The sequence below is a fragment of the Manihot esculenta genome, chromosome 6, assembly GCF_001659605.2.
Source record: "Manihot esculenta cultivar AM560-2 chromosome 6, M.esculenta_v8, whole genome shotgun sequence".
Taxonomy (NCBI): domain Eukaryota; kingdom Viridiplantae; phylum Streptophyta; class Magnoliopsida; order Malpighiales; family Euphorbiaceae; genus Manihot; species Manihot esculenta.
Window position 1 is genome coordinate 16,053,911 of NC_035166.2, and position 21,470 is coordinate 16,075,380.

The 21,470-nt window shown below is 33.1% G+C and overlaps 3 protein-coding genes across 3 annotated transcripts; 2 read left to right on the forward strand and 1 right to left on the reverse strand.

Annotated features, from left to right (window-relative positions):
• Positions 1 to 879: 879 nt before the first annotated feature.
• LOC110618126 (chaperone protein dnaJ 49) lies at positions 880 to 2,443 on the reverse strand. Its single transcript, XM_021761184.2, has 2 exons — positions 2,271 to 2,443; positions 880 to 2,093 (listed from the first exon to the last, which is right to left on the reverse strand). Exon 2 carries the CDS (start codon positions 2,078 to 2,080, stop codon positions 998 to 1,000), a length of 1,083 nt encoding a protein of 360 aa, XP_021616876.1. The 5' UTR covers positions 2,081 to 2,093; positions 2,271 to 2,443; the 3' UTR covers positions 880 to 997.
• A 1,770-nt stretch (positions 2,444 to 4,213) lies between these two features.
• Positions 4,214 to 10,683, forward strand: LOC110617762 (DEAD-box ATP-dependent RNA helicase 27). The gene is made up of 12 exons (XM_021760748.2): positions 4,214 to 4,520; positions 5,056 to 5,241; positions 5,912 to 6,097; positions 7,481 to 7,564; positions 7,976 to 8,017; positions 8,179 to 8,250; positions 8,355 to 8,654; positions 9,267 to 9,305; positions 9,406 to 9,510; positions 9,764 to 9,832; positions 9,914 to 10,039; positions 10,362 to 10,683. The coding sequence occupies exons 1-12, from the start codon at positions 4,248 to 4,250 to the stop codon at positions 10,533 to 10,535; spliced, it is 1,656 nt and encodes a 551-aa protein (XP_021616440.1). The 5' UTR covers positions 4,214 to 4,247; the 3' UTR covers positions 10,536 to 10,683.
• Positions 10,684 to 12,765: 2,082 nt separating this feature from the next.
• LOC110616533 (F-box protein At-B) lies at positions 12,766 to 15,674 on the forward strand. Its single transcript, XM_021758926.2, has 3 exons — positions 12,766 to 13,211; positions 13,514 to 13,604; positions 13,692 to 15,674. The coding sequence occupies exons 1-3, from the start codon at positions 12,832 to 12,834 to the stop codon at positions 15,057 to 15,059; spliced, it is 1,839 nt and encodes a 612-aa protein (XP_021614618.1). The 5' UTR covers positions 12,766 to 12,831; the 3' UTR covers positions 15,060 to 15,674.
• Positions 15,675 to 21,470: the final 5,796 nt, after the last annotated feature.

Consider the following 21,470-nt stretch of genomic DNA (forward strand, 5'->3'; position numbering starts at 1 on the left):
CTATAGATGGTGTAGTTTAGCTGGAATTTGCTCTATTCAGCAGGCACTCAAAATGAGAGCTAAATGCAAATCAAAACTCAAGTTATAACACAAACTATTCTAAGGAAGAACCATTGGGCATTTACAAGGGACCAGATATTTGTAGCGCCATACATTTGTGTTACTGGAAAGAAAGGTATAAAGAAGATTCATATTTGATAATATTGAATCTCAAAATCACAATAATTATCCTTCATTTCCTCCATGAACTCCCACGTTCCATGTCAAAAATTATATTTGATCCTGTTGTACCAGACAAGCATCTGGAAAAGGAAAAGAAAAAAAAAAAAGAGATGCAAGTTTGAATATATTTCCACATCAAATTGCAACAAAACCAAATGCAAATCAACTCATCAGAAAATACACACCAAATTTTAAGACCACTTGCCCTCAAGGATAAGCCAAAATAGCAGCAATTTTCAAGTAGTAAAAACTAATAAGCTTTCTGAGAGACCAGTTTCATGATAGCTTCATATGCAACAATTAAATGATAATGGGCAATCACATGAAAATACAACAACCTTGACAACATTTGTATTCTACTCTAGAAATTTAGGGGGGGAAACCATTTGAAGAAGAAAAGTTTCTAAAGAACATGAAGAGCATCTCAGCTAAGTGTGAAATTAGCCATTACAGCACCATTAAGGCCACTTTGAGAAATGAAATTATGCATCTGAAATTATGCATCTGCATGCCTATTTACTCCTGCTAAGGTACTATTGTAGTACTAAGACACAAGTTGTATATCCAAAAATACATATGTATGACAAGATAAAAATTATATATATATATATATATATCTGGAGCAAATTAGCATGCTTGAGCTATGAGAAAGGCGAATATTGGAACAAATACTTATTGGGCCTTAATCTACCAATATTACATCATCTGTAACCTCTGCTGGAAAAATAGTAAATCCTAAAAAATATATATAAAATTCAACCTCAGTTCCATTTCATCAGGCTGCTGAGGCCCCGGACTGAAACTGCTGCAACATTTCACAATGAGGAGTCTCCCGTACAAAACCCCACTGCTGCCTCTGTAACTCAAACCTGCAATTCTGTGCAAGAACGGACACATAATCCCTCTCCACTTTCCCTTCCAGTGTTGCCCTTTCCCCGCTGCCCGGTGGATAATCCTGCTCAAATTTGGTACTCTTCACATAAAAATTAACCCCTTTCTGAGTAGTGAACTTGTACTCATAAGGATATGACCTGGAGAGCGAGTAAATTGGCTCTGATGACGGCATAAAGTTCAAAAGCAAGATGACGAGAATAGGCAGCAACTGAATCAACGCACGCATATTAAATCCAGATGCATTATCAACTGTTCTCGGACCCATGCCTCCCCCAAAATTGAAACTTCTGAATTGGGTAGTGGCAGGCGGCATTCCTCCGAAGAAGAATTGCCTGAAAATCTCGTCAGGATCAAAATCATCATAATATCCATTGTATCCTCCATGACGCCTTGGTGCGCGTCTCTCATAAACAGGTTCGTCACTCCCGGTCAGATCGTACTTCTTCCGGCTCTCTTCATTGCTAAGACACTGGAAAGCTTTGGAGACAGCTTTAAAAGCTTCTTCAGCTCCAGGCGCCTTGTTCTTATCAGGATGGACTTTAAGCGATAACTTCCGATACGCTTTTCGAATATCCTCAACAGAGCAAGCCTTCTCCAATCCCAGAATGTCATAATAATCTTTCTTCTTCTTTATTTCTCTCACGATCGTGATTTGCTCCTCCGTATACGTGGTTGAGGATGATGAGGCAGTAGCAGAGGCAGAAGAAGGCGACCCAGTTGAGGGAACCCTCTGGCGAACTTTAGACTCATGAGTTGTGGTGCTGGCGGGTGCATCAGTACTCGCAGCCGTTTGATCGGAAGAAGAATCCTTATCTATTGATGATAAGAGATCGTCGACGGGAAGAGTAGGATCTAGGCGGCGAGCTTTGTTGATGAACTTTAAAGCACGAGTTCTATCACCAGATTCCAGTGCCTCCTTACCGATTTTCAAGCATTTGAACGCATCATCTTTGTTCCCATCCATTTGTTTGTGAAACCTACAAAAAATAAATAAATAAATAAACCAATGCCTAACAATAAATGAATCCATCAAAATACATTTGTGATTTTCGGAATTGATTTCCAATGGGAAAATGCAGAAAAGATTTTTAAAAGAAAATTATTGATATAAATTGAGTACAAGAGGAAGAAAATCGAGAAGGATTTGAACTTACGGTTGAATCTGAATGGGAAGGCAAAGGATAATACCGATTTTCTTAGTGTTGTTAATTGCTGAATTAGGGTTTCATGATTTGGGGAAACTTGGGGAGGGGAGAAACTGAAAGGTAAGAGAAGGAAACAAAGCCACAAGTATCTGTGGAAATCTCGTCCTTCTCACTAATCGTCTAACGCGCTGGATTATTTCATTTGTTTTATAATAATGAATGTTTTATAAAAATATTATTATTTTTTTATTTCATAATTTTTATCTATTTTTTTATATATATTAAAAATAATTTATTTTAAATATATTAAATTTCATTAAATAATAAAAAAATTTAAAAATAAAATAAAATAATAATAATTAATTTATATATTATTATAGTGTAAAAAAAATACATAATAATTTAAAATATTTAAAAATAAAATATGAATAAAAATTATTAAAATAGGAAGAATATTTTTATTAAAAAAATATATTTTTAAAAAAAATTAAAATCGAAAATACTAAATCAAAAAAATTATAATGTTAAACACTTAAATTTGTCTTTTACTTATTGAGTATAATTCAACATATTGCATTACTTTAACAAGTTAATAGAAAAAGTGTAATTAAATATTTATACTCAATAATCTAATTTCAGTAATATTGAAAATCATGCATATAAATTTCAAGAGTCAAAAAGAATTTCAAATATTATTAATTTTAATTAAAATATTATTTTGTTATTCTAATATGTATTAATAAAAAATAAAAATATTTATTTTATTAATTAAATAAAATTTTAAAGATTATAATGTAATTTATTCTCAATTTTTTTAAAAATTTATTTTACTTTACTAGTTAAATAATTATATATATATATAAATTATGGATGAGTCTGGATGAGAAAGAAATAGACAAGACAAGATGAGAGAGACATGAAGAAGAGAGGCAGAAATAGATGAGGGCAATAATTTCTTTTACTTTTAGAAATTCTTAAATTATTTACAAGATAGTTGAAAATTTGACCATCTCATACAAAATGAGACTTTTTAATAAGTTGAATTTGATATTGAGAGGGTTTCTTTTACAAATTGAAATTAAGCTTCAAACTAATTTGTATTTAAAAAATATTTTAGGTAAAATAATTTATTGTTTATTATTATATTTTAATTTAAAAAATAAAATATATAGAGAAATTTTAATAAAATATTTAAAAAGTGAAAAGTAAGTTATTCTAAAAAAATAAAAATAATTTAATTTTTTATGAAACTTACCTTTTACCATATATTTTATATTTAAAAAAAATAAATATATTAATAAATATAAAGTTAATAAAAATAACTATTTTTTAATTAAAAAATATTTTTTATTAACTAATTTTTCTCAACACTCTAAATTTTAAAAATAAAAATTACATTATTCTTATTTAGCATGGTGCTTTAACTAGTAGCCCCGAGGATTTAGAAGTAGGAGGTCACGGTGCAAAGTCTCTTGCACTTAAATCTACAAACCCAATAATTACTATAATATTTATATTCTTTATTTTATATTTTATATGATTCATTTAAATAAAATTTTATATAATTTATTTATTTTAAAAATAAAAAAATTGTAATTCTAAATAAAATGTGTATATTTATTAGTCTCGAATGTAATTTTTTTATTTTTTACATAGCCATAAAAGATAAAATAAATAAAGATAATTTTATTTTCTTCTTGGAGGTAATATCAAAAATTAATTTAGTATGTAATATTTGAACCAATTTTCTTGTAATTTTGGTATAATTATCTATGAATTCCATTAATCAAGAGTAACTAAAAATACTCTTTAATTTTGCTTAAAAAACAAACTCTTCAATAAAATAAAATTTAATGTAAATAGTAAATCTAAGTATTTCTTTTTTTTTTTTTTTTTTTTTTGCCCCTTTTATAATAATTTCCCTCCTTTCCCGCTATATATATATGTCGGTTAAACCTAGAATTCCAATTACAAGCTGCAGTCGCAATGGCCGTTGTAGAGGAGCAGCAGCCGTATACTTCGCCTGCCGACGACAAAAAGAGGAAGAGGAAGCGGAAGGCAAACCGACCAAACAAAGTTGATGCTGAAAAAGAGTTGGGTGAGGAAGATTTGAAGGAGGAAGAAGATGGGGAGAAGAAGGCGGAGAAAAAGGTCAAGTGCGGGAGTGGGATTATGAGTACAGAGTCCTTCGACTCTTTAGGGTTATCTGAACCTACTCTAAAGGCTATTCAGGAGATGGGGTTTCAGTATTTGACTCAGGTATGTTTGGACAATAGTGTTTTATTTTCAAATTTTTTTAGCTTGGAATGACTTTTGCAACGGTGTGATTCTAAGTTCCTTTTTCCATCATCCAAATAAGCATAACACTTTTTGCAGTTTTTCTTTTTAGTCGAGCCTAATTTGATCCCATATGAGCAATTTTATTAGCATCTCTTTTATGGCCTTGTTTTCGAATTGATATTATAAGCTGGTTGATATACTACAAGACTAAGACATCGACTGTAATTATTCATAGTAGTGCGCTTGTTGATATTCTATAAATTGTTTCCAAGAACTGGAAGTTTATTAATGCTTTTGTAAGTTTTTTGCTTGATTCATGATGTTATTTACCTGGTTGGATATCTTGTACATAACTATTTTAGCAAGAATTTTGCACAACTTTATATTGAGGAAGACTCCATTGGCAATTTCATGCTCAAAGCAGGATTGTGAAATTATAATTGTGTTATTTTTTCCATTCACACCAAGTGTTTATATAAGCTTTTTGCAATTGGCATTTCATTTGCAACTGCAGATTCAAGCCAGAGCAATTCCACCCCTTCTAATCGGCAAGGATGTCCTTGGTGCTGCAAGGACAGGTTCTGGGAAAACACTTGCTTTCTTAATCCCAGCTGTGGAGTTGTTATATAACATCAGCTTCACTCCTCGCAATGGAACAGGCGTTGTTGTCATTTGCCCAACAAGGGAACTTGCCATACAGGTGAAATTATTGTTATAAACTTATGCATACTGATTTTTTTTTTTTTTTTTGCACTTCTTCCCAGTCCAGTAGTTAGTCCCGTACTGGCTTCCTTCCATGCAATAATAACTTATCAACTAGAGTGTTGATACAAATTATCTTTAAGCTAGCAATAGTCTCAGTACAAACTTTTGGTATATTTCTGGGGGAAGGGGAGTTTTGATTGTGGAAGAATGGATTCAAAAGGTTAGTATTACATTAGTGAAAAAATAGCTACAAATTGCATTAGCGGTATGATTGTCTTAGACAGCATTGCAACATGGAGGTGTCCCATGATCAAAATCTAGTGGTGACTTCATTATGTATTAAGTCCTCATACATAACACATACATCTGTGCTTTACATGTAGTTGTTAATATTCCCATCCATATACTACTACTGCTATTCCAAAATATTTTTACATGTTGGTCTTTTAGATTTTGTTCCAAAAAAAAAAAATTTACTGTGTTTCATCCCTTAAGATTTACCTTTTTTTTTTGTGAAAAGATAATATTAGTAGATAAGCTTAGTCCAGAGCAATAATTTCTGTAGCAAATAAAATGACTAGCTGATGAATGATATGTGGCCTTAGATGTTACACCTCTTGCATTCATCATCTTGATTGAAGTTTTTCAACATTTGAATGCCCCAGACTCATGCTGTTGCAAAGGACCTTCTCAAATATCATTCGCAAACTCTTGGCTTGGTCATAGGCGGTTCTGCTAGAAAAGCAGAAGCAGAACGTATTGTGAAAGGGGTAAATTTATTGGTGGCAACTCCTGGTCGGCTTCTTGATCATCTCCAAAATACAAAGGGATTCATGTATAAAAACTTGAAGGTATCAAGCATGCATACATTATTTAACATTGTGGTATTAAATGGTTTATATTTTGTGTTGTTTCTTTAGACTAGTACCATTTGCTTAATAGCTATTATGTATAGTGTTGAGGAAAAATTTATTTAACCAAAAAAGCTAAACCAATCTATTCGGTTTCCATTATCATTCAAAATTCAGTTTTTATTTTATTTTATTTTTTAATGTAGAAAGTTAAATTGAAAAAAAAAAGACTAACCAAACTGACCAAAACTTTGAACGATTAAACATGCTGCTGTTGTTTTGAGAAATAGAAGGTATCATTTTCTTTTCTTTGTCTACAAATCCCTGACCTTAGAATTAGTCATACATTTCTCTCACTTCATTTTTTCAGATTTCTCCACGCCCCACCCCCCTGTCCCTCTCTCTCTTCTCAACTACTGTCCACCTCCTTCCCTTACCTGTTACCACCACCATTTCTCACTTTGAAATTTCACTCCTCAAAACCCCTCAGTGTCAGGGTGTTCCCATTTCACCATTTCTCTTGACCCCTCACTGTATCAGCTTGCAACTGAGTTGCTTTGCCGTTGGTCTGAGTCTCTTAATTCGAATACTCAGCTTTTGGACTCTGCTGGTACTTATTCCAGCTTGAGGGACTTTGCTGTTGAACAAGTTCTTGCTTTTTGTTTGGTTTTTGTTTCTTCTGTTGAGAAATTTGTGGTTTTCTTTTTCTTTTTTTTTCTTTCAAAACTTGGTCTATTTCTCCATTTTGCGAGTTGCAAATTTCCAATCTCGATTTCTCTGTCATCGTATTTCTGTTTTATCTTTTCTCTCTCAGTCACCCTCAGTTCCTCACTCCTCCACAAGTTTGCTGACTTGCTGTTGTTCACCACTTGAGGAAGAATTAGGCAATTTTCATGGTTTATGTGATTTTTGAATTGTACAGCAGGCCCAAATGGATAAATGAAGGCTTAAAATTGATCTTTTTTACTTGCATCTTTGCAGTTGGAACTAAGCACGCCTGGTACTTAGCCAAACAGACAAACCAAACCAAACTGAACTGAATTTTTGGTTTAATTAGTTTTGGTTTTGTCCCTAGACTTGTGCTCAGTTATTCAGTTGTTTTATTTTGGTTTAGAAATGAATCCATTAAATACACAACCCTACTTAATTAATTTTATCAGTTGCAATGATTAAACAATTGTAGTTCACGCTCCTGATGATATGTTTAAGATGATTCTTTTTTCTTTCCCCTGCAAACTATATGTAGTTGTTCGAGTAATATAATTATGTCCTGATATGATTAAAAACAATTCAAACTGCAGTGCCTGCCTCATGACCATTCTTTTTCTCTGAAACTATAGCTTGCTGTTCTAATATTTGGAAAAACATTTCTTCAACTTGTAGTGCCTCATGATTGATGAAGCAGATAGGATATTGGAGGCTAACTTTGAGGAAGAAATGAAACAAATTATCAAGCTTCTACCAAAGGTAAGTAATTAGCAATGTCTACTTTTTAATATAGGATTTTCTCACAAAGAAATGGTATAAATGCAATTATGTGGAGCCATCTTAGGTTTTTTGCCATGGTGCCAATGATACAGCCATAGTAAAGTAGGCTGATCAAGTGTTGTGACTATTACTGGTGTCACATTTTGTAGGTTGCCTCAATTTGTGGCAGTTTTATGCAAGGCCAACTGTGGTTCACTGATTGTTTTAAAAAATTTTCTTGATTTCTTTCTCTAGATGAAACTTGAGTTTGGTTGATGATGATTTTATTCAATTCAACACTATGATTTGATTGACTCCTCTCTTCCTGTTTGCTTTTGCAATGATAGTTTAGTTCTGTATTTGGTAATGCTTGTTTTTTTTTAGCTGATGAGGTTATTAATTAATGTGCAGAGTAGGCAAACTGCTTTATTTTCAGCAACTCAAACTAAGAAGGTTTGTGCTTAAATTTATTTTCTGCTGTTGATCACTTACTCATGTTTGTGTTAAATATATCAACTAATTTGTTTTCTTTAGATATATTTAAAAATCCGATAGAAAAATTCAGATTTTCCAGTTGACCTTTGCTGATAGTGGGTTTTTTGGTTTACTTGCAGGTTGAAGATCTTGCCCGCTTGTCATTTCAGACTACTCCTGTCTATGTTGATGTGGATGATGGAAGAACTAAGGTAAGTATCAGTGGTTATTTGAGTAATCTTATGTAATGCATGCATACCTTTTTATGCATGCTTGCAAGCACAAAACCTCTCCATTAACAGATGGTGGTCATTAGGTCACAAATGAAGGGTTGCAACAAGGCTATTGTGTAGTGCCTAGTGCCAAGAGATTTATTCTTCTCTACTCATTTCTGAAGAGGAATTTGTCGAAGAAAGTGATGGTCTTTTTCTCTTCATGTAACTCGGTCAAGTTCCACTCTGAACTTCTAAGATACATTCAGGTTGATTGCCTTGATATCCATGGAAAACAAAAGCAACAGAAACGGACCTCTACCTTTTTTGATTTCTGCAAAGCAGAGAAGGGGATCTTGCTATGTACTGATGTTGCGGCTCGTGGACTTGATATTCCTGCTGTGGTATGCATCTTTTCAAGAGTTCAAGTGATTCGTGGCTTGCTATTCTAGCTATTGGTCTAGTGCTATTCTTTTAACCGTTATAATGATACTCATTACTATTGCAGTCGGTAAATTTGTTGTTTTTTATATTGGCATGTGTTATTGAATTATTTTAACGTTATATATGTATAAATTAGGATGAGAAAAACATTACATCCTACAGTGGGCAGTAAGATCTGCCAACTGTTCTGGACATGTTTCCTAAATAATGGAGAAATTTATTAATCAGTAGAAGGGATAGGTTTTCTAAGTTAATTAAATCAAAGCATTTTTGTAATGACTTAAACACAGAAACTGATGCTGTAATTGCATTACTGTATGGAAATACGCTCTTAGTTATTTCTTTCCTGTAGTGGTCATATATTGGACAATAAAACAGATTATAGTAAGTTATCAAAGTTGTTGGCTATAAGTTACTAATCTACGGCAGCTTTTGGGACAGTTTGAGTTTAAATAGCATAGGAACTTGCCAAGAAAACTATTCTAATTCATCTCAGCTACAAAAGTACCATGAAAGTTATCGTTGCAGTTGGTTAATTTTGAACCTCATTCTTTTCCTCTCCTTTCATGTAGGACTGGATAGTGCAGTATGATCCTCCTGATGAACCCAAGGTTCCTTCCTAAGCTTTTCTGTTTCACATATTTTAAGTGTTTGCTTTAGTGTCATTTGGTTCATGTGTGCATTAATATATGTTGGAATTGCCACTTTCAGGAGTACATTCATAGGGTTGGCCGTACAGCCCGTGGAGAAGGTGCAAAAGGAAGTGCCTTGCTTTTTCTGATTCCAGAAGAGCTGCAGTTTCTGCGCTATCTGAAGGTATAGTAAATCTGCAGGGGTGCTGATTTGGACAAATCTCCTTTTTTTTTTTCTCCCAATTGAGTGGGGACATCCTTAAATGATCATATGGTTTATTTCCAAGCATCAAGGGCTATAGAGGTGGTCTTTTGGATTTCTCAATTGTTTTGCCTCTTGAATTAAAAGCAAACAAGCAAGCTTGACATTTAAAAAATTTAAGTAGCTTCTATTATAATTTGCTTGTTTAATATTCTAACTAGGAATGTACTTCCAGGCTGCAAAAGTCCCTGTTAAAGAATATGAATTTGATGATAAGAAGCTGGCAAATGTTCAGTCTCATCTGGTATTTTTCTTGCTTCCTTACCTTATATTTTCCTGATATTTGGGAGCAGAGGTCTTAAATTAGACTATTGGATTGATGCAGGAGAAGTTGGTGACAAACAACTATTATTTGAACAAATCTGCTAAAGATGCGTACCGGTCATACATACTGGCCTATAATTCACACTCTATGAAAGACATATTTAATGTCCATCGTCTTGATCTACAGGTATCATTTTTTCCCAGTCTGTTCTTACATTCTGAAAGGCACTAGTGAGAAAAAAAAATTGTTTAGTGGGATAATGTGAAGTGTGGTTGTATGGGAATTCGCTTCAGGGGAACAAAGTTTAGATGCAAAACTATTTATTATAGGAAGTCTACTATGAACTTGAATTATTACAGCAGCAAATTCAATGAGAAGAAAATGATTAATTAAGGGAGAGTTGATGACAAGACCCTGTCTTTTGAAGATAGATGCGAATATGGCTTTCGATTACTGGATCATACTATGACATCTCATAAAATGGCTAATGTTGGTGGATTTTTGACAGGCGGTTGCAGCTTCATTTTGCTTTTCTTGCCCACCAAAGGTGAATCTGAACATAGACAGCAATGCTTCCAAATTTAGAAAGAAAGCGAACAAAAGTAAAAATCGGTTCAGTGAGAGCAACCCTTATGGAAGGCAGAGTGATGGAGATGACAAACGGCAATTTGTTAGACATTAGGACTGATCACAACTGTGTAACAGATTTAGGTTTGTTATTTTATTTGCTTTATGGTTATTATCGTGAGTGACTTGTGGTTTTCCACAGAAATTTTGTGCATGTACTATAGAGCTGGCAATTTTTAATACAACTTGTTTACAAGACGCAACACAGACATAGTTAGGCGGGTTTAGATTTAGCATTTTGTTTGGGTTAGTGTCTTAAATGGATCTATCCGTTTATGACAATGCAAATAAAGTTTTGATTAAGAGAGGGGTATGAGACGAGCTTTAATGAGTCCATGCTTGTCGCGTATAAAATTTTTGAGCTCAAGTGAATTACCATCTGTTCGGGGTAAAGTAAGATTTTCAAAGGTATGGTTTTATGTGATGAGATTTTTTATGATTTTTAAATTTTAATGATTTTTATTGTCTGAAAGGAAAATAAGGCTTTCTTTTTTAAGGTATTTGAATCATTTTAAGAGAACTAGTGGGTTGAAATTGGTTTTAAGAGATTTTTAAAAATCTTTAAAAATTATTATTTTCTCTTAAATATAAATCTAAGGTTTTTAAACATTGAAAAACTTTCTATCACCTTAAAAATTTTTCTCCTAAACAGCATTGTTTATTTCACTTGTTTTTTAAACTATTTCTCTCCCTTTTGGAATGAATGATTTTGTGATAAAAGAATTTAAATAAATTTTTATAAAATTATTTATGAATTTATTTTTATATATAATAAAAAAATTTTAAATTAAAAAATTTTAAATTCTTTTTTTCAAACAAGAAATAGCAGTTGGTTAGCAAGTAAAATCATAAAAAAAAGTACGAAATAACTATAATAGATGGGGATACGAAATAACTATAATAGATGCGTTGGAGAGATATTATATTTTAGAAGAATTTTTTGTTTCAGCAGCTGAATTCATTAAACTTGATCAATTATTAACGACTAATTCTAATGTGAGTGAATTTAATTTGGAGATGTATAATTATTATTTTAAGATCTATTACTTGTCCAATCTCCTTATTTTGGCATAAATTTTTTTTTTTTTTAAAAAAATAGTTTGAGAATATTTAATTGTTTGAAATGAATTTTTACATCTCTAAATTTATCAAAATCAATTTTTTTAAAAGAATAAAAAATTTATTAATAATTATGTTTATGTATGATAAAAAAAAATATGAAAAGCTCTTTACTTTTTTTTTTTATACCAGTTAGATTTTAGGAATTACGTGTATGGTATTTCTAATTATAATTTGTATGTTGATAAAGAAGATTACTTGATTTTATTTTTTTATATATATATTTTTTAATTTAAAAAAAATAAAAAATAGAAATATTGTGATTTTTTATTATTATTAAATTTAACTGTCAGATTAATAATTTTTCTATTTTAATAAAATCAAATTTAATTAGATTATAAAATAAGTAAACGGCTTCTTCGTATAAAATTTTTGATTCATATCAATAAGTTTAAATTTAGCTATTTTAAAAATTACTTAAATTGATTAAAGTTTTGTTAATTTAAGTCAAATCTGAGCTTAAAAGAGCTTGTAAGTAATAAAACTCATTTTTATTTTTCTAAGTGATCGTTTCTTATTATATTAATTATTATTATTTTCTTCCTTAAGATAATAAATGGCCAAGGGAAACAAGCCATAAAGTGCCTAGCTGAAATGATTACTACGCCTCCCACCCCATTTTGCTTGAAACCCTATTGGTTTTTTTTAATCCATAATTCCTCTCTTTGATATTTAGAATTTTACAATAATTCATTTTTCTAAAGAGAAAAAGAATAAAGAGATAATGAAAAATAAACTTTATAGTTAGTTTGGCCTAAAGTTTTTTCACTTAGTCTATTGCATTTGCACAATGAAACCCAAATAAACCTTATTGCAATCTCCCCCACCAAAGTATTATTTTATTAATAACAAAAATCTTATGGACTTTAATTGTTTTATATAAAAATTATTGTAAAAGAAATTTTTATTAAAAGGGTGATTTGAAAGAAAAATTATTAAATGGGGACTAATTTATATATAAAATAACAAAATAAGGGCTTAAATTGTTTGATTTAAAAAATATATAGATTAATGATGCAAGTTTTATTAAAATTTAAGAACTATAGTATAACCTATACTGAATTTTTTAAATACAATTTAGTCCTTTAGCTTAACAATAATTACAATAAAACTTTTGGCAATCATGTAAGATTTAAAGATTTGCTATAATAATAACATAGAGGACCAATGTAGAATTTATATTCCTAACCCTGAATTTATTTCTGTAATGAGAAGCCAGCGAGAAGCGGTGAATGATGATGGAGAGATTGGCAAGTAGCTTGATATGCGAAGAGATTCTGGGAAGGTTGGATTTAAAGACGCTGTGCACGGTGGCCTGCGTGAGCAGATCCCTGCGCTTCTCCGTCGACTATGAAGTTCTTCCGTTTCTCTCTTCCCTCCATCTCCCACCGTCTTTCATTCCGGATTCAAGCTCTCTCTTTATTATCCTCAGTCGCTGCACCAGAGCAGGAACCCTTACTCTTACCACGCTGACACTCAATTGTCAGCGCCTCCGTGATTCTTGTCTCACCCGTTTCCTCGGTGAACAACTCCAGCAACTCAATTTATCTTTCTGCTCCTTCCTCTCATATGGGTTTCTTGTTTCGATAGGAGAAAACTGCCCCTTCCTCAGGTATTAGCGATTTCTTCCAATTTTTTATATGCCACACTTTTTCAATTGTTAACCAGTTCTATCAATCAAGTGGTATATAATCTGTTTGTTTCTCGGTTTACAAGCAATTGAAGTGAATTCCTTATAAGTGCTGCTTAATCTGCTAGTAGTTAGTTAACTTCGTCTCCCGCATTACTATCCTTTTTCAATTTGATCAAGCTAATTAGCATCTATGGAGTTTCAGTTGTTATATAGATGCATATGAACTGAAGCTGCTTGGCTCTGCAAGTAATGTGTATGCGATTTCCTTGTTCTGGTGACAGGGTGCTAATGCTAGAATTTGCAGAGCAAGGCTCACCAGATCTGTTCAGAAGGACTCTTGCTGACATGCTTTTCAAGTGCCATCTTTTGGAGGTAAGCAAATGCCATTGGGCGCTTTTGCTTTCTGTAGATTCATTGATTTCCCATATACTCATTTTCAGTTTCTCTTCTTGATGGTAGTGTGTCTGTCTTAAAATTAAAGGGACGGAAGTTGATGCAAGAGCGTTCCACTTCATTGATTTGTTTCTGCCTAGTACTCTGAAAATTCTGAAATTAAAGCCAACGCTTGAGGTAAATGCAATCCGTCTAGCAAGGCAACTAGGAACTGGTCAAAAGTTATCTGCAATGGAAGATTTCAGCATCCCTAACTCACCAACATCATATCGTTTTGCATTACAAAATTTGTCGCTTGTCTTAGATGTTATATCTGATAGGCTACTTGTGTCTATCACCAGCTCGCTTCCTCTTCTGGTAGAGCTGGATCTTGAAGATAGGCCAAACAAGGAACCATCTCCACAGTTTGACTTGACCAATAGTGGGCTGCAGTTGTTGGGCTCTTGCTATCATTTGACTGGACTCTCTCTTATACGCAGTAGAAAGAACTACCAAGGATCATTTAAACAAATAAATGATATGGGAATGTTTCTGCTTTCCGAGAGTTGCAAAAGTTTGCAGTCAGTGAAGCTTTGTGGTTTCTCAAAAGTTACTGATGCTGGCTTTGCATCATTGCTACATTCGTGCCAGCAGTTGAAGAAATTTGAAGTCCGAAATGCCATACTTTTGTCGGACTTGGCCTTTCACAATCTAACTGGAGTCTCGTCTTCCCTTGTTGAGGTGAGATTACTTTCATGCAATTTGATAACCAGTGAAACTGTGAAGAAACTAGGCTCTTCTAGGAGTTTAGAGGTGCTAGATCTGTGTGGCTGCAAGAGCATAGCAAATTCTTGCCTCAGCTCCATTTCATGTCTTAGAAGATTAACTTCTTTGAATCTTACTGGAGCTGATATTACAGATGATGGCTTATCCATACTTGGTCAGGGGAGTCCACCTATCTCACATTTGTGTCTTAGAGGCTGTAAGAGAGTAACCGACAAAGGCATTTCTCTTTTATTGTGTGGGGCAATTGCAGAGACATTGGCAGCACTTGATTTAGGTTACATGCCAGGAATATCAGACAGCAGCATTTTTACAATAGTTGCTGTTGGTAGAGAGATTACTGAATTATGTATTCGGTGTTGCTTTTATGTGACTGATTCTTCATTGCAAGCACTTGCTACAAAGAGAAGCTTCCAATATGGCAATAAGCAACTTCGGCAACTTGATCTTTTCAATTGCATTGGATTATCTGCTGATGCAGTCAGATTGCTAAGGAAACCCTTATTCAGTGGACTGCATTGGGTTGGTATTGGACAAACTCGATTGGTAATCAAGGGTGGTGCTATTCTAACTGAAATTTGCAACGAACGACCGTGGCTGACTGTGTGTTCTGATGGTTGTGAAATGGGATGTCATGATGGGTGGCAGTTCCATAGATCAGAAAGCCATTGATTTTCTTTCAACTTATTACTGCTTTGATGCATTTTATGTAAGATTCAGATGACCAAGTTGAATGCTGAATGTGTGTGGGGCTGTGAGCACATGGGCACAAGAACATGGAAGATCTTGATAGAACACTCTGTTTGGTTATTCCTAATGAATTCTCTCCTATTAAACTTACATGTACCATATTATTGAGTTGCTTTTGTTGATTGTTTTCAGCTTCAAGTTTATCAGATTCCCCCGCTCCCTACCTCATCTCCGTCTACCTCTGTCTTCATTACTTATCAACCATCTCATCCAATTCTCCTCCTCTCAAAGAAGCTATTAAAAAAATCAGCGTTAATCCTCCAAAGGAACTGAAGATTTTCCTCCTGCAGAAAAAGTGCTCCCCTATTTGGCTCTTCCGCTAGCAAATTTCACTCCTCTAGTTGCATTATTGTTGCAAGCTTTGCCATGCCAGGTATTACGTCGATCATGCCCTTTCATTTGTTGAGTTTTCAGTGGTTGCTATGTTCCTGGCCTTCAATTGATTGAATCCATATTAATTATGTATTGTATTTATATTTTAATTCTAAAACTTAATTGAGAATTTGGACAGATTTGTTATGCATTGGGAGTTTTGACGATGACAAACGTAGTATTCAGATGTAAGTCTCTTAATGTGTTGTACACATAATTTATATTTTTTTAAATTCTTTTTTTTTTTTTTCACTTTAAAAGGAATTTTAAAAAAATGTCACCCAAATTTTTTATTTTAGTTGGGCAAATATAAAATAACATTTTAATTTTTTTATGATATGAGCTAATTAATTTAATTGAGCTATTAATTTTTGCATGTTTAGACTTGCAAGAAAATCCAAAAATTTTATATTCCAAGCTTAAAACGAGAGAATTAACAGAGAAGGAGATGGATTGCAAGTTCTCAACTGCCCAATAAATATTTAATTGTCAATCGGACTGGGGGTTAGTCTTAAATTTTAAAACTTTAATTTATACCAAAACAGCCTCACTGTCGTTGGAGCAGTTTGTTGAAAGTCCTCACCGATGCAGAGATCCTGTTTAACTTTAGTTTATAAATTTTAACGGTTATGTATTTCTAAAATTAAATATTTAAATTTTTATATAATTAATTAACATTTTAAATATTTAAGATATCTTTATAAATATTTAAATTTTCAATTATTTTATATTATGTAAATAATATTTTAAATTTTAAATTTTAGTATAATTATGAATCGATTTTTGTATTTTTAAAATTAAATTTTTAAATATTTTTAGGTTTAATTTATTTAAAATTATAGTTTTTTTATCCATTATTGGTATTAATTTAAAATTACTAAATAATTAAATTTTTTTTAAATATAATTTTTTTAATGCTGTTTATAAAAGTTTAGTAAATAATTAAAAGTATAATTTTTTTTAAATATTATTTATAAAAATTTATAATATATTTAAAGATTACTGTTAACCGCTTAAAAATAACTTGTAAATATTTTTTTTAAAATTTTAAATTATAAATATTGAAGTATTTTAATAAATAAAAATTGAAGAAAAAATGTAAAAAATAGTTAAATAAAATATTATAAATAAAAGTTAATGAAAATTTAAGTATTTTTTAAATAAAAAATAAATAATTAAAATATTTAAATTATAATATATGAGAACAGACTAATTATATAGAAATTTAAGTGTATATTTTTAAAAATATAAGAATTAATCTATTAATTATATTAAAATATAAGGTTCAAGTACAGTTTATTCACTTCAAAATGATTATAAAAATATTTACACACTTTTAATGATAAAAGATAAATAAAAGAATATTTAATTTGAATGAATCGATTATTAAAAATTTAAGTGTTTAATTTTAAAAATATAAAAATCAATTCATTAATTATATTAAAAATTAGAGATTAGAATATAATTTATCCTAAAAATATTATTGAAACAAATAAGAATAGTTGCTAATTATTTCAATATTTATTAGTTAAAAGTTTAAAATATAAATTCAAAACTCGAACGATCCATGAGCAATGTGGAAGCATGACAAAGTTGGTCATATGCATTGATGCCCTTGGGAGGAGAGTGAATGATCTTGCCCCATTGTCTAATACCTTTGCCATCCAAGAGGGGATGGCACGAGAGATTGTTTCTTTTTGTCAGCGCGTGGTGGTGCTAGAGAAAAAAAAAAGAACAATTATTGGCTGTGATAGGCCAATTGTCCCGTAGTGAAGGGAAGCCCACGGTGATGGTGCCGACCCAAAAATCAGCTTCTTAGAATGGCACCTGGTGAGGTAATCTTGAGACAAAAGTGAATAAGATTGAGGCAGTGGCCTCCTGAAATAAAATTGGGGCAGTGGCCTCTTGACATGGAATTGAGGCAGTGGCCTCTTGAAATAAAATTGAGGCAGTGGCCTCTTGAAACAAAATTGAGGTAGTGGCCTCCTGAGATAGAATTGAGGCAACGGCCTCCCTAAATACAACTGAGGCAGCAGCCTCCTTGAATAAAACTGAGGCAATGGCCTCCTTGAATCAAATTGAAGCGGTGGCCTCCTTGAATCAAACTGAGGCAGTGGCCTCCTGTGTATTATGCAGATGAACTGGAGGATCAAATAGCAACGACGAGAGTTGCAAGCTAGTTCCCACGAGAGGGCCAATGAAGCAGGCCGACCAAAACCAATGGTGAAAATTGCTAGCCAATACTAAGTTGGATGCCTATGAGGGAGGCAATGTTGAAAACCTCAAAAAATAAATCTTGCCGCGATGCAAGAGATGCGTTGGAGGTAAATGATTTCCTCTCCATTATAAATTTATTTGTGGTACTATTGAAGATTGTCATTGTGTAAGATAGGTCGAAAGTTGTATCCATGTGTTGGATCAACAAGGCTTCCGGGTATAGGAAGCTGAAAGGGAGATTCTATGTAATGGGATGTATAACTCACACCCACGATATAGCGAAGAGGACATATAGATACTATCTTTCTCTAAGAACGTGACATTTAATTCTCGAGGGAGTTGGTAAACTCCAATATTGAGTTCATAAATAAAAGTATGCAAGTGCCATTTTCACCTCTCGTTGGTAACATAAAGATGTGTTGGAGCTTATTGGATTAGATTATTTTCAGAAATGATTGAACCCTGAGACAAAGAATGAGTGTTAAAGAAATGTGAAGAAGTGTTGTACAATGCTAGTGATAACCAAGAGTTAGTCAGTTAGGCTGACATGGAGTCGAAGAGAAGTTCAACTCTCAGTATCTCATTACGACCACAAAACAGAGAGAGGGATCAAAGCGATAAGTGGGGGAGCCTCCAAAAGTGTCAAATATGATATAAGGCATAATGTGTGTTAAATAAAACAAGCTAGAGCGAAGGCGACAAAGGGAAATTTGGTAAAATGAAACATATAAAGGTAAAAACCACTAAGCATTATGAAATGTTCCCCATGGCAAAAAGCTGCACTAGGCTCCAACTTGCCTATGTAGAAGTGCTTCAAGAGGATGGAAGGACTTTGTGGAGAAATAGAGGAAAACCAGATAGGGGGAGAACATATAATAGGAAGCAAAGAGTTATCCAATGTGGATGGCTTATGCATTCTTGTGTTCCTAGAATAATGTCATTCGTGTGTAAGAATACATTGAGCTGCTAATATTGAGGAGGGGGGAGCAGTAGAGGCTTCACGAACATTGTAATTATATATAATCCGAGGAGTGATATGATAGTTATAATGCTGATATAAAAGGGATGCAAAAATATATATATATGTAGATATACAAGAGTTGAAACGAGCTTGTGTAAAGATTGAGTCATGTAGGTACAAGTATCAAGGTAAAAGTACTAGAGGTAGTTGCAGGTACTAGGGTCATTGACCAGTGTGCCAGGGGCACAGTCACATCAAAGCCGAAACTAAGGGTGCAATAAGACAAAGTAAGAGAAAAGGATGTAGTCAAATTCAATACATAGAGCATTATGGTAGGTCTTGGAAGTATCCATTCAATTGGAGACTTAGAAAGGTGAAATATGAGAACCCTCTTATGGTTGGAGTTGTTAACAACGGTGGATCTTCGCAAGGACTACCAAGGTGATCTCCATTTCAATTGGTAAAGACCTATGTTAATGGGGAGAGTGTTTGGCATGAAGTAAGAAGAGCATAGTGGCTATCCAATACAAGTGGATCTAAAAGTAAGCTTAACATCAATTACCAATATGTAAGGCTGAACATTGGTATTGCTAGTTTCTGAGTAAATTTGTTATTTTTCCTACTATAACTTCCTTTTGTAAAACAACATAAGCTTGATACTTAACTTGTGCACAAAGTTGTTTCCTTGTGTTTGGCATATTTGGCAGTAAAGTGGTATTGGTACTAAAGTGAAATTCCTATACTAAGGGAGAGCTCGGAGTACTGACATTACAGAAGGAAGAAAAGGGGTGCTAAAGAAGGAAGAATGGTGTTATACAATGATAATCGGAGACAAAGTTTTTCTATCTAACCAAAGCGAATCGAGAAGCAGAACGAGTGCGAAAATCCCAGGAGTGGGATTGGTATAAGTATCTCTTGAATTTCTTGTAATGTTATATAAGACCAATTGTTTTGCATATCTTTTTGTGGTGAGAAATCAGGTTCCTTGTGACCTACTTGATAAATTTATTTATAATAATTGAAGGTAAGAACTTAACAGGCTTTCTGGCTGTTTCAAATAGAGTTTGTGTCCTTTAGATAAACAGAGAAGAGGATGCTACCATTGTTCATGTGTAAATCAACTTATTGAAATTCATAATCAAGTATAAGAAGAATTCAAGAATATCAACGTAGAAAAGTATTGCGAAGGGGTGAGAGGCGATTAAGGATAAAGAAATATCAAACGATGGGTGTCAGTGACAAAGCAATCATGATGATGGAAAACGTGTTTACTCTTCAAAAGAGTTAAAAGCAACCTTTCAAGTTGCAGTGGAAAGAAGCTCGTGTAAGTTTGGGGGAGGCGGAAGATAGGAGGATTGTCATGCCAATTAAAATTTGATTTCTACTAGGGGCGATACCTAGGGAAATTGTCAAAGGAGCTACAAATGCATCAAGTGTCAATGAAAAATCATAGTTGTGACGAAGCTAAGAAATTACACGATGAATAACAAAGTAAAAATGGAAGATAATTAGAGAACAACACGAGATATGACCTCGGAGCCAGACAACAAGAGCACAGTGTCCAAGGTGACGATCATATGTGAGGTCCTAGAGGTAACTCGGAGTTATCAAATGGTAATGTGAAAGAACACTCAACCTCTAATCTGGTATAATGTTTCCTAAATTTCTTAACACATTTCATTACACAAATTGTTCTTGGATATTTTGATAGTTTATAGTTGAGTTCTCCATGTGAGGAGCTCGAGAAAATTTGCACTAACCGATATTTGATCATATATACTATGTAGCTATCTGTAAGCAAGGAAATGGAGCATGACATGGTTTTGTTAAAATTCAGTTGGGTTTCAGTCAGGTAAGGCATAACACCAATGAGACCAACGAAGACAAAAAGAAGGGCGCCAACACAAAAGAATGTCAAAGAGGATTAAGAAACATACTTGTAACTCGAGACAATGGCTATGGGGTTGCCATTGGCAGAACAAAGGGAGTCTCTCTTATCAATTCATTATTATTGAGTTAAATAGCGTTGCTATTTATTTTGGATAACATGCTTGAGTAATTATTACTAGGAGACTAATAATATATCTTAGGAGACTAATGATATTTCTTATGAGATTATTACAAATATAAAGAAGAAAGACGATCAACACCTAAGGAACAGGCATAATAAGACGTGTGAAGGAGGAAACAGGGTAAATCAACGTCAAATTCAGCTAGACAAATTTGTTATGGCGCCATGCGTGTAGATGAGAGGAGAACATCATGAAATGGGGATTTCACAAACTTAGTCGTCACTCAGAACCAACAGTCAACAAAGTTCATTGCTTAATTTCACACAAGGATTGAAGTACCAACCTCCAAATATATTTGCAGAAGATGTGACACCAAAGGACAGAGCATCCAAGACCAAGTGTACGATTAAATACATATTTTTTGTGCAAGCAACATACAAGAGAACCTATGATAACAACTCCAAGTGCTATCAAGAATCAAGTGTCCAAGCAGAAGATTGAAGACCTTCGAGAAGTTTAGTCGACAAGGACGTCGATCGTTTAAGTGGAGGAGAGTGTTAGGGTCCTAGAATCCCAGGGACCAAAACTGTAAGTTTCCAACAGTAGAATTTTTAGGAAATAATATTGGGATAAATTAGTGTAAAATATTAGTAAGCAAAGGGTCGTGTCAGATATCTTAAATTCCCTTTAGATTATTTATTTAGGGGGTGTGTCATCTAAGACATATTGATTTCTCCTCTTGTCACAAGTCAAGTTGTTCCTAAGGCTCTT

Bases quoted from the DNA above. Each gene is read 5' to 3' on its own strand.
- LOC110618126 (XM_021761184.2), bottom strand. From the start codon at position 2,080: ATGGATGGGAACAAAGATGATGCGTTCAAATGCTTGAAAATCGGTAAG.
- LOC110617762 (XM_021760748.2), top strand. From the start codon at position 4,248: ATGGCCGTTGTAGAGGAGCAGCAGCCGTATACTTCGCCTGCCGACGAC. The intron at 5,242-5,911 runs GTGAAATTATTG...TGAATGCCCCAG, and splicing joins CAAGGGAACTTGCCATACAG to ACTCATGCTGTTGCAAAGGA. The intron at 8,655-9,266 runs GTATGCATCTTT...CCTTTCATGTAG, and splicing joins GACTTGATATTCCTGCTGTG to GACTGGATAGTGCAGTATGA.
- LOC110616533 (XM_021758926.2), top strand. From the start codon at position 12,832: ATGATGATGGAGAGATTGGCAAGTAGCTTGATATGCGAAGAGATTCTG. The intron at 13,212-13,513 runs GTATTAGCGATT...TTCTGGTGACAG, and splicing joins GAAAACTGCCCCTTCCTCAG to GGTGCTAATGCTAGAATTTG. The intron at 13,605-13,691 runs GTAAGCAAATGC...TCTTGATGGTAG, and splicing joins TCAAGTGCCATCTTTTGGAG to TGTGTCTGTCTTAAAATTAA.